This window comes from Micropterus dolomieu, linkage group LG20 (assembly GCF_021292245.1).
Source record: "Micropterus dolomieu isolate WLL.071019.BEF.003 ecotype Adirondacks linkage group LG20, ASM2129224v1, whole genome shotgun sequence".
Taxonomy (NCBI): Eukaryota; Metazoa; Chordata; class Actinopteri; order Centrarchiformes; family Centrarchidae; genus Micropterus; species Micropterus dolomieu.
The window spans coordinates 1,679,562-1,689,979 of NC_060169.1; the positions used below are offsets into that span (position 1 = coordinate 1,679,562).

Consider the following 10,418-nt stretch of genomic DNA (forward strand, 5'->3'; position numbering starts at 1 on the left):
AGGACCTCAGCCTCCTCAGAAAATAGAGACGGCTTTGGCCCTTCCTGTAGAGGCCTCAGTGTTCTTGGCCCAGTCCAGATTATTGTCCATGTGCACTCCAGGTATTTGTAGTCCTCCACAGGGACCCCCTGGATGGACGGGGCTCACTGGTGCCTTGGCTCTCCTTAGATCCACAACCAGCTCTTTAGTCTTTGTCACGTTGAGCTGCAGATGGTTCTGATCACGCCGTGTGACAAAGCCCCCCCCCCTCTGAGTGGTAGCTGAAGTCTGTGGTGTAGATGGTGAAGAGGAAGGGAGAGAGGACCGTCCCCTGCGGGGCCCCGGTGGGACCTGAGGGTTTCAGTCGCCATTCTAACTGATGCAGAATGACCCTCAGTTGGCTTCCTAACTTACCGCTCTCTCACAAGTTGCTAACCAGCGTCGTGTGCTCGATTGTTTAGGTTTGTGAGTCCTGCTGAACTGTGTTCGTAGCGTCGGCCCCTGGCGCATCCTGATGTCTGTGTGTTGTTGTTGTGTAGCTGTGTGTCAGTGACGTGGTGGAGGACATGATGGAGGGGATGTCTCTCACCGTGGAGTCGGAGAAATCTCCGTTGTCTCAGGAGAGTCAGCACAGCGTCGGTCCGGCTTCTGAAAACCTGCACGGTGAGAAACGTTTCAACGTTCAGCAGCACATGATGGAAAATACTGCAGATTAAACGCAGTGCAAGAAAAAAACGTCTGTTGGTTTGTGTTGTATAACATCTGAAAACATGACAGTAAGTATAAAGTACCTACTGTATACGATTAGTACTGTATGTAGTATTTCTAAAATCCAAATGATACTTCCAGTAAATGTTCCCTGTCCGTCTCTCAGATCGGGACGGCGCTCTGAGCTCTGGAGGTCGTCAGGACTCGGCGGTGGGTTCAGGTCTACCTCAGACTCTGCAGCAGGAGTTCTCTCTGGTCAACCTGCAGATCAGGAACGTCAACGTGGAGGTGAGACATTCACAGGCCGTCTGCGACGCCACGTTCGACAGGCGGACCGGGCTTTGGGTGTGCTGAGGACTTCTGCTGCTGCCGCTGGGCCTCAGCAGCTTCCTGTTCTCACGTTGTTATTATTGATTCTGGAGTTTTAACTGTAAATAACTTCTCACACATTTAATTATTAAAGTGGTTCAGATGGAAACTATTTATATTCAGTCAGTAAACAACGTGAATAAGAAGCTGATATTAGCACCTCGAAATATTATCTGAAAGATGGAAAACTGTCAAACAGGAAGTGATGTAAAAAGGCGTTTTGTGTTGCGCAGATGGACGCGGTGAACCGCAGCTGCGTGGTGTCGGCTCACTTCGGCAGCCATCAGGTTCACCTAGTGGTCAAGTTTCCCGCTCAGTATCCCAACAACGCCGCGCCTTCCTTCCAGTTCGTCTCCCCCACAACCATCCCCTCCGCCATGAAGATCAAGATCCAGAAGGTACCGAGGCTCCTGAACGCACCACAACACAAACCAATTTTCAATAACCAAATTTTCACCTGCATGTTTTGTTTTTAATTTATCTTTTTCTTTAAAGATTAAAAAAGAACAGACAGAATCACAGTTGATGTTTTTGTTGCTGTAAAACTTTAAATCTGAAAGCAGAAGGTACAGACGCTCCTGAATGCTCCCGAACACTGTGGATGGCGTTCTGGGATGTGAAGTGACTCTTTGTGTTCTTGACAGATTCTGACCGACACGTCGCTCCAGAAGGTGAAGAGGAACCAGAACTGTCTGGAGCCGTGCGTCCGACAGCTGGTGTCCTGTCTGGAGTCGGACATGGTGAGGACGCACACACACAATCGTTTCCTGTCCTTCCCTCTCACCCGCCGCCTCCTCAAAAGTTTGGCATTTTGGCTGTCGCAATCTTGGAACCAGACGTGACCATGTTCGGTAGCGACTTGTCAATCAGCTTGTAGCCCCGCCCTAAAGCCTCCCCTGCTTCCTGCTCTCTGTTCCTCTAAACGGGACCATAATTTACTAAATGAACATCACGCTGTGTTGAAGAAGACTTGAAACTAGAGACTGAGACCATAAACTCATCAGGAAAGTGTTTACTGAGGGAATAAATCAGCTGACAAGTAGAAACATTTTCTCACAGACTTCTATGCAATCACACTTCTTCCTGCAGCCACTGGAGTCGCCCCCTGCTGGCTGCTAGAGAGGACGCAGGTTTAAGGCTTCACTTTTAAAGGAGACCTATTCTGCTTTTCCACATTTTATGACTTATCTACAATGTTATAATGTTGGATGTTCATGTTAAGCATGGCCAAAGCTTCAAATAATGAGGTTAAAGTATTTGCTGCTTTTTCCACCAACGGCTCCGACACACGGAGCCAGACGGAGCTGGTGATCCATTTATGGGCTGTGAAACGGGCTAAACTGCTGACTCAGAAGGTGTCTAACAGGACAACGAGGCATCTAGTGCTGCTCGAACGACCTCTTCCTGTCTCCTGAGACGCCTTCAAGCTGCCCCAGTAACGGCCAGTTTTGAAGGCAGCATCGATGGTGACTTGATGTTGACTATTACCCATAAAGAAAACTGGTCAGGATGGCGCTCGTTTCTCTTCTGACAGCCAGAAGAGACGCAAGACGGCGTGCTGACGTCACATGTTGCCGTAAGTGCTGCCCTAGAAGGCTGTTCGAAACCAATGCAAACAGAGCTGCCTTCACTTGAAAGTGATGCCTTCTGAGGCTCCTGTCTGTTACGGCATCGAGGCATCGAGCTGCCTTCCGTTTCGAACACAGCCAAGGTCATTTGCTCCCAACGCTCAGTCTGCCTGTTCCGCCCAGCAACAACTACAGCCTGGTAACATGCTTCAGGTCTTGGCCAATCAGAAGACAGTGGGCTTTGAGGGGGGGGGGGCTTAAAGAGACAGGAGCATCTACAGCTTGTTTCAGACAGAGGCTGAAATGAAGGCCTACATGAAGACAAAGAAATATTTTTTTGAACTTTTTTGAACTACAATGTAGGACTGGAAAAGCAGTTTAATAGGTCTCCTTTAAAACCAGGAGGTTCCTTCTTGTCTCTGACACAATTATAAGATGAAAAGATTTATTATGAAGCATATTTTGCTTACAACACTTTTAGTGTTTCATCATTATTAGTAATAAAAGTGTTAATTTGTTCCAGAGTGGGACATGTCAACAACTCCCGGCCAGATTTCCAATAATGGTTTTGATGAACCCCTGACTCTAGCGCCACCACAAGGACAAACCTTAAACTTAAACCACAGGAGGAACCCTTTAGATGTGAATAAATCTGATCATGCGTCTAATATTCCTATTTAGTTTACCAGACTTCGTCCTGTCACTTGATTTCCTGACAAAGACCAACAATTAAATCTGACCCTCTCTCCTCATTGACGTTTCTCCTGTCTCAGACGCAGGAGGACGGTCCGGGCTCTGGCCCCTTCGTTCTGTCTAACCCTGTCACTCCGGCCATGCAGGCGTTTCCTCGAGTCACCAACACATACGGCTCCTATCAGGTAACAGACATTTAAAATCCACCCTGAATCCATCACAGACCAAAGATCCAAACATACAGCATAAAAAGCTGTCTTACCTTTTTTTTTTTTTCCCCCAGGACGCCAACATCCCGTTCCCTCGGACCTCCGGCGCTCGTTTCTGCGGCACCGGCTGTCTGGTTTACTTCACCCGACCAATCACAATGCACCGCTCAGTCCCGCCCACTGAGCCCACTCCCAGGTAAAAACACACGCAGGTGTTCTTGGGTTGGTTTTTCCCTCAACCCAAGAACACGAGCGTCTTTCTTCAGCTGCACCTTCATGAATGAAACCAAAAGAAAATCTTAACACGCCTGTTAGTGGCTTTAAAACGTGTTGGTCAGATTGTAAAAACGTAACCAGACATATTTACAGTAATTGGGTGGGTGTGAACGCCATGTCCCATGTCAGAACGGCGTGGGGGGACATAGCAGTTGCACCATACAGAGCCTTAACCCCACCTTTAGGGGAAGACACAACAGCAGCGTATGATGCTCATTAACACCGGTACCCATTGTTTTCTATGTATGTCTGCTCACAACACACGTTACCTGGTCAAAAACGGGTCAAAGTGCCGTTTCTCAATGTCGACTCCACAGATGGTATAAAATAGGCGGGCGTAGCCCGTCCCGTTGGTTTGTGGACCGCTGTTTTGAAGCCTCCAGTTTTTTTTGGAACCAGACTTGACCATGTTTGGACGAGAGGGTGGAGCTACCTAGCTTGGTTAGCAAGGTACATCTGTAATTCACGTTAACTGTGATATAGGGCTGAACGATTAATCGTTTTCAAATCACAGGGCGTTTACATTTTAAAACAAACGAACCAATGACTTGTTCAGATTTTGCCTATTTGTTCAGTTGTCCTTGATTTTTGTGCTTCTGCCATGGTTAAGTAGCTACACAGTTAAATTGTTACTTTTTTAACTGTTGTTGTTGATGTATGATCGGGAGTCTGCACAGGGTATCTTATTTTGAAAATCAACTGATTCGATAGGCTGTTCTGTGTCCGACTTCCTGCCCAGTTCACCTGTTCTGTGCTGCTTGACGCGGCTTCTGTCAAAAATACACTGGCGGTGAATATTGTACTTTCGCTAAAATCGAATCGTAATCGCAGTATCTGGCAGAAAAATCGCAATTGACCCTTCGCTAAGCCACACCCCAAATACACATCTGGCCAATCACAGCGCAGTATAGGACTCGCTCTAACTGAAGTCCGACACTTTTATGGCTGCGCTCCATTGACTCTAATGTAAAACGTTTTCCAGCTTTTTTTTTGACTGTATTTTTCTAAGATCTGGTCAAAAGCTGTTTCTGGGGCATCTTGTAATAGTTACAGCAGCTACCCAGAGAGGCTGAAAGGAGTACGATTTATTCTCTTTCCAAAACCTAAAATAAATCCAGAAAAATGTCGGCTGTGGATTGTTCCTAATGTAATGTTAGTTAGCTAACGCTAGCTTACTGAATACAACCTTCAAATGTATAATGCAACTGCAAAGCTTCTTTCTGAGATCGCTTTTTCCAACTAATTTGTAAATATTTCTCCGGGGAGTGCAGTAATAGACAGTGGCAGCGCCGACAGTTTCGCTGTTTCTTAGTCTGCGTTCTTTTCTGTACTTGTGTTTTTGTGAAACGTCATCAGTCGCAGCCAAAGTACTGCTCCAATTCAAAAGTCCACATCTAGCCAAGTAGAGTCAAATACCCGGATGTGTTCTCGCTCCGCCCGTTTTACGGAGCCTGCATCGGTGGTGACTTGTGTGGACTCTGGATTGCCAGATATCCCAGGATGCATTTCGCCGCAATGTTCGCCAGAAATGTCAGGCAAGAAAACTCAGAACTGTAACTTATAATCTTGCTGTTCTTGTGTCACATACAGTAGTTTTAAGAGTTTTTTATGCGGGAATATAGTTGTTTTAACTACAAACTTGTGGTTGATTTCTCAAGACAGAGCTGATATAAAAAATCGGGACGACGTTTTCGTAGATGTGAGGTCCCGCCCGCTAACTGGTCCGGCCATCATCAAGTCCACTTGCTGAATGACGGACTGCGTGCACCCGTTCCTGGGAGTTTGTACTCCCGAGCCAAACTTGCCAAGTCGGAGCTTTAAAGTACAGAAGTCCGAACTTGCCGAAATCGCTATTGAGAAACAGCTCTTGTCGAACAGTAACTAAGTGGGGCGGGGCTTAGCGAAGGGTCAATTACATTTTTTCCCCAAATCGTTCAGCCCAACTGTGATATTAGCTGAGAAGCTAAATTTGGCTAGAGAGAAACCATAAACTCAAAGTGATTACTGAGGGAATAAATCAGCTAAATCTGCAGCCGGTGGAGTCGCCCCCTGCTGGCTGCTGGAGAGAACACAGGTTTCACTTTCAGACCCGGAGGTTCCCGCTTTGGTAACCTCAGGTAACCTCACTGAGATTGAGACGATCTAGAAATTAATCTACAGTTCGACAGCTCTCTTAATGGAACCAGGCTAACAGTTTCCCCCTGGACTTGTCTCTGTGTGTGTTCAGGTCCCTGTCGGCTCTGTCGGCCTATCACAGCGGAGTGCTGACCCCGATGAAGATGCGTTCAGAGTCTCAGAGCACTCTGCGGTTGTACAGCGGCAGCCCGACTCGCTCCGACAAAGACACCGTGTCCATTTCCTCCTTCTACTATAAAGAACGGGTGAGACACACACACACACTTTACAGCATCACTGATGTGTTTAAAGCAGAAAGTTGTCATTTCTCTACGTTTGGAGACGTCTCTGTAAACCGTGTGGAAGTTCATTAAGACCAAAACTACTGAGGGAGCACAGAACACATCAGACCAGTAACCAGGAGGTGAAGAGAGCTGAGAGCACACAGCCACAAATTCACAAGCTCAGAACCACGAATATTACGACTCTAACCAATGATTATTTTGTTTTATTAACGGTAAGTCTATCAATCAATTGTTTAGTAAAACAAAATGCCAAATGTCCCAAAGCAAGTTCCCAGGAACCAAACAGTTAAAGCATGATTCAGCTTAAAATAACTTGAGGTGGGTCTTAAGTAGGGGAGGGAATCACCAGAGGCCCAACGATACGATATTATCACGATACTTCTGTCACGATTCGATATTATTGCAATTTTAAAAATTTATTGCACTTTATTACCTTGTTTTCCAGCTTCAAATTGTGTCCCCAAAGGAAAACACTTTTCCTGAAAAAGCAACCGATTTTCTTATTGTAGTACCAAAAAGTAAAATTCTCATATACAATTAATATAATAAAAGATCGATACTTGACGTCCGTGTATTGATACCAGGATTGTCCCCGACTAAGGATTTACATAGTCAGAATCGTCAAGTCCTGCCTGTAGTCGAATCGTGTGTTTTTGTTCACGGCGATTGCGAGTTGGCGGGCGGGTTACACACTGTAGCTCCGCTTTCATCTTGAGAAGCTGCAGAGCTGCAGTCTCCATTCATTCAACTTACACTGTAAATTTCCAGCTAAACTGAAGCTTTTTGAAGACCCTTTTCTGTCTCTCTCTCTCTCTCGCCTGTCATTCACCGGTCTTGTGCAGAGTTTTTGCCGTGCTGCCGACAGCTGCCTGCACATCGCGGTTCCTCGCGGGTCTATTTGAGGTAGCCGGCTGTTTAAAAACGATAAAATATTCTTTATGTGGTTGATAAACTGTGATAAACGGACAACTCTGCACAACACCAGTGAAGCCGGGGCTCCGTCTCTTCAGCAAGTGCTCCTCTGACGCCCCAGGGTTTGGGTTACAAATTTGGATTAATTTACGCACTTTTAAAAACATTTATTGAAAGTTTTATTCTTTTTACATGTTTATTTACAGCATTAAACATTTAAATGTATATCGTAACAGGCTGTATATTAAGTTTTTGGGAGAAGACGTTGAGCACCCCCATATCGCCAAAATGGCGTGATCCTTGTTTCGCTGCAAAGCTTCGACTGTGAGATTGACAGTGGAATTAGGCTCCGCCCATCGAAGCATCAAATCTTCGACTATTGGGGGTCAACCCTAATTGACAATATTGCCACGTAAAATATTGCAAATCTATATTGCTGTATAGACCCCCCCACACACACACACGCCTAGTCTTAAGCAAGAACTTTAACATTTCAGCAGTTTGAATTCGAACAGGTAAAGCCGCTGTCCGCCACCGAAAGGCTCGGCCCCTTTTGTTCTTTAACCTGGATCTGGGAACATCGAGGGGCATCTGATCGGACGACCTCAGAGCTTTGACAGGAGAGTGAACATGCAGAAGTCCTGATAAAGCGAAGCTCCGCCTCCTTCACGGTCCATATTCCCAGCACACGCGCTGAGCCGATGGGTAGTTCGTGGTGCCTGGGAAAGTGAAGCTTGGCTGTCTCCCTGATGGGCTTCTGTTTGTTTTCTTTAATTGTTTCTCATGTTGTTTTTCTCTGGCCAATCACCTCGCCCCCATGCTGCTGTGGGTCACTCCTTCATCCTATTCTCCTCCAATCAGAAGCTCCCAATCTCTGCATCCCGCCGCTGGTCTGTCCAAACCCTCCATGACTGGCCGGTACTGATCTCTGTCCATCCCTCCCTCTCCTCCTCTGGGTTTCTCCTCGTTGGGATTTTAACAGTTGTTGTTTTGTTTTTTTTGCATGTCACTGATTGGCCGGCGTCCCCTCGACTAACACGGACTGAGATCTGTGTCACTAACAAAGTGAACTCACATCACGTGTCCTGAATTTGAATTTTGACGATGTGATTATGTTTGTTTGGTTTACTTGAATCTCAGGCTGACGAATGTAGTTTATTTATTCATAAAACCAACGCAAACGTAAAGTTAGCTCACTTCAAAGCAACATGGTGTAAGATGCGTTTGTTCTGATTAAATATCAAAAACTAGCAAGTCGCCAACTTTGCCAAACATCAAGCAAGTGCGACTACACAAGACACAGCGAGCAGCTGTTTAGTGTTTGCTGACGAGTCCAACAGGAAGCCAGCTCGCCGTCTGTCCTGCAGCACGTCAGCTCTTTCTTAGCTCAGCCAGTAAAAGCCAGTCTCGCTTTGTCTCGCTCGTCTGTTTTTCTTTTCCTCACTTCCTCCTCGTCGTCTTCGGTCTCTTCAGCCTCTGCCTTGATATCCATACTGAGAACACCGAGCCAGCTTCTTCCAAAGAACTCACATTGAACTTTATATACTTGTTGTGGCTTCTTATATCTTGCTGAAGAGTTAAAACATTATGCTGTTCTTGCGATAGAAATCCTGCCACGGATTTCAATCTTACAGATGACAGAGACGCCATTCACCATGTTTTTTTTCACAACTTGGGAATTAGGACCATCCGAGGAGCACCTGAATGCACCGTTGTCTATGAAGATTCTCAGTCATCCAGGTCATAGTTATCCAACGAAGGTTAAAATGAAGGGCAACTGGACTTGGTTGAAGATACTGGAAGACGTTTCGTCCCTCATCCAAAGGACTTCTTCAGTTCTGACTGACTGGCAGGGAAACTCAGCTATTTAACCTCAGTGGGGTCGTTGGCCCGGGTCATCGATACCGCTGGTTCGTTAGTGTTCCTTGTTGCTGTGACGACAGTCGTTACAGTCGTTGAGACTACCTGTGGCCGAGACTGAACGACCGTCGTTGGTATCTTCACCTGAGGCCAATAGGTTACGTTTGTTGAGTTTCCTGGGAAGTGATGAAAGGACAGCATTGTAAGTGGGGGATAAGTGGTGGCGTAGACCCCCTCCTCTGTTCAATGACGGCTTCTCCACCCTGGTGTAGATGCTTCCTTGACACCTCTTTCAAACCATCCATCTTCTCTGTCTAAAATGTGCACCTTGTGGTCCTCAAACGAGTGTCCTCTGTCCTTCAGATGTAAGTAGACTGCAGAGTCTTGACCTGAGGAGTTGGCCCTTCTGTGTTGAGCCATGCGTTTGTGTAGTGGTTGTTTAGTCTCCCCAATATACAGGTCTGTGCATTCCTCACTGCATTGGACCGCATACACTAGATTGCTTTTCTTCTGTTTGGGGGTGCGGTCTTTGGGGTGTACCAGCATCTGTCTTAGTGTGTTCTTGGGTTTAAAAAACACAGGGATGTTATGTTTGTTGAAAATCCTCCTGAGTTTCTCTGATACTCCAGACACGTATGGAATCACAATGTTGTTGCGTTTGACCTTCTTTTCCTCCTCCCCTGTAGTTTTGTTCTTTTTGGATCTTGTGGCTGTCTTCACAAAGGTCCATTTAGGGTATCCACAGGCTGTAAGTGCCCCCTTCAGGTGGTCCTGTTCCTTCTCTCTGGCTTGGGCGCTTGTTGGTATGTTTTCCGCTCTGTGGTGCAGTGTTCTCATGACGCCTAGCTTGTGCTCCAGTGGGTGGTGGGAATCGAACAGTAGGTATTGGTCTGTGTGTGTGGGTTTTCTGTAAACACCAATCTGCAGGCTCCTGTCCTCTTCAATGTGTACAGCGCAGTCCAGGAAGGCCAAACTGTTGTTGTGAACATCTTCTCGTGTGAACTTGATGTTACTGTCCACAGAGTTGATGTGTTCTGTGAAGGCTTGCACTTCCTGGCTTTTAATTTTGACCCAGGTGTCGTCCACATATCTGTACCAGTGGCTCGGTGCTATTCCTCTCAAGGAGTTGAGGGCTTTATTCTCCACTTGTATCCTGGAGAAGCCATTCCATGCATTTATGGACTACCCAAGATACACAAAGAAGGAGCCCCACTCAGGCCGATTATCAGCAGCATTAACTCGGTCACCTACAACATTGCCAAACACATTTCCACCATCTTAGCTCCATTGGTGGGAAACACGCCTCACCACGTCCAAAACTCTATTGACTTTGTAAACAAAGTTCGAGGACTAAAACTGGATCCAGATGATACCATGGTATCCTATGACGTGACTTCTTTGTTCACCTGCATCCCCACCATAGA

General features: G+C 46.3%; 2 protein-coding genes across 3 annotated transcripts in view; one reads left to right on the forward strand and one right to left on the reverse strand.

Annotated features, from left to right (window-relative positions):
* Positions 1 to 3,392, reverse strand: part of LOC123958552 (RNA-binding protein NOB1-like) — a 13,525-nt gene extending 10,133 nt beyond the window's left edge. Inside the window, exon 1 of the mRNA XM_046031950.1 lies at positions 3,365 to 3,392. Within this exon, the coding sequence (XP_045887906.1) occupies positions 3,365 to 3,377 (13 nt within the window). The 5' untranslated portion in view covers positions 3,378 to 3,392. The remainder of the gene's footprint in view (positions 1 to 3,364) is intronic.
* Positions 1 to 8,798, forward strand: part of wdr59 (WD repeat domain 59) — a 17,879-nt gene extending 9,081 nt beyond the window's left edge. For both annotated transcript variants that reach the window (XM_046031946.1, XM_046031945.1), the window contains exons 13-20: positions 519 to 642; positions 854 to 975; positions 1,290 to 1,454; positions 1,701 to 1,796; positions 3,398 to 3,502; positions 3,601 to 3,722; positions 6,030 to 6,183; positions 7,996 to 8,798. In XM_046031946.1, the coding sequence (XP_045887902.1) occupies positions 519 to 642; positions 854 to 975; positions 1,290 to 1,454; positions 1,701 to 1,796; positions 3,398 to 3,502; positions 3,601 to 3,722; positions 6,030 to 6,183; positions 7,996 to 8,223 (1,116 nt within the window). In that variant the 3' untranslated portion in view covers positions 8,224 to 8,798. The remainder of the gene's footprint in view (positions 1 to 518; positions 643 to 853; positions 976 to 1,289; positions 1,455 to 1,700; positions 1,797 to 3,397; positions 3,503 to 3,600; positions 3,723 to 6,029; positions 6,184 to 7,995) is intronic.
* The last annotated feature ends 1,620 nt before the right edge of the window (positions 8,799 to 10,418 follow it).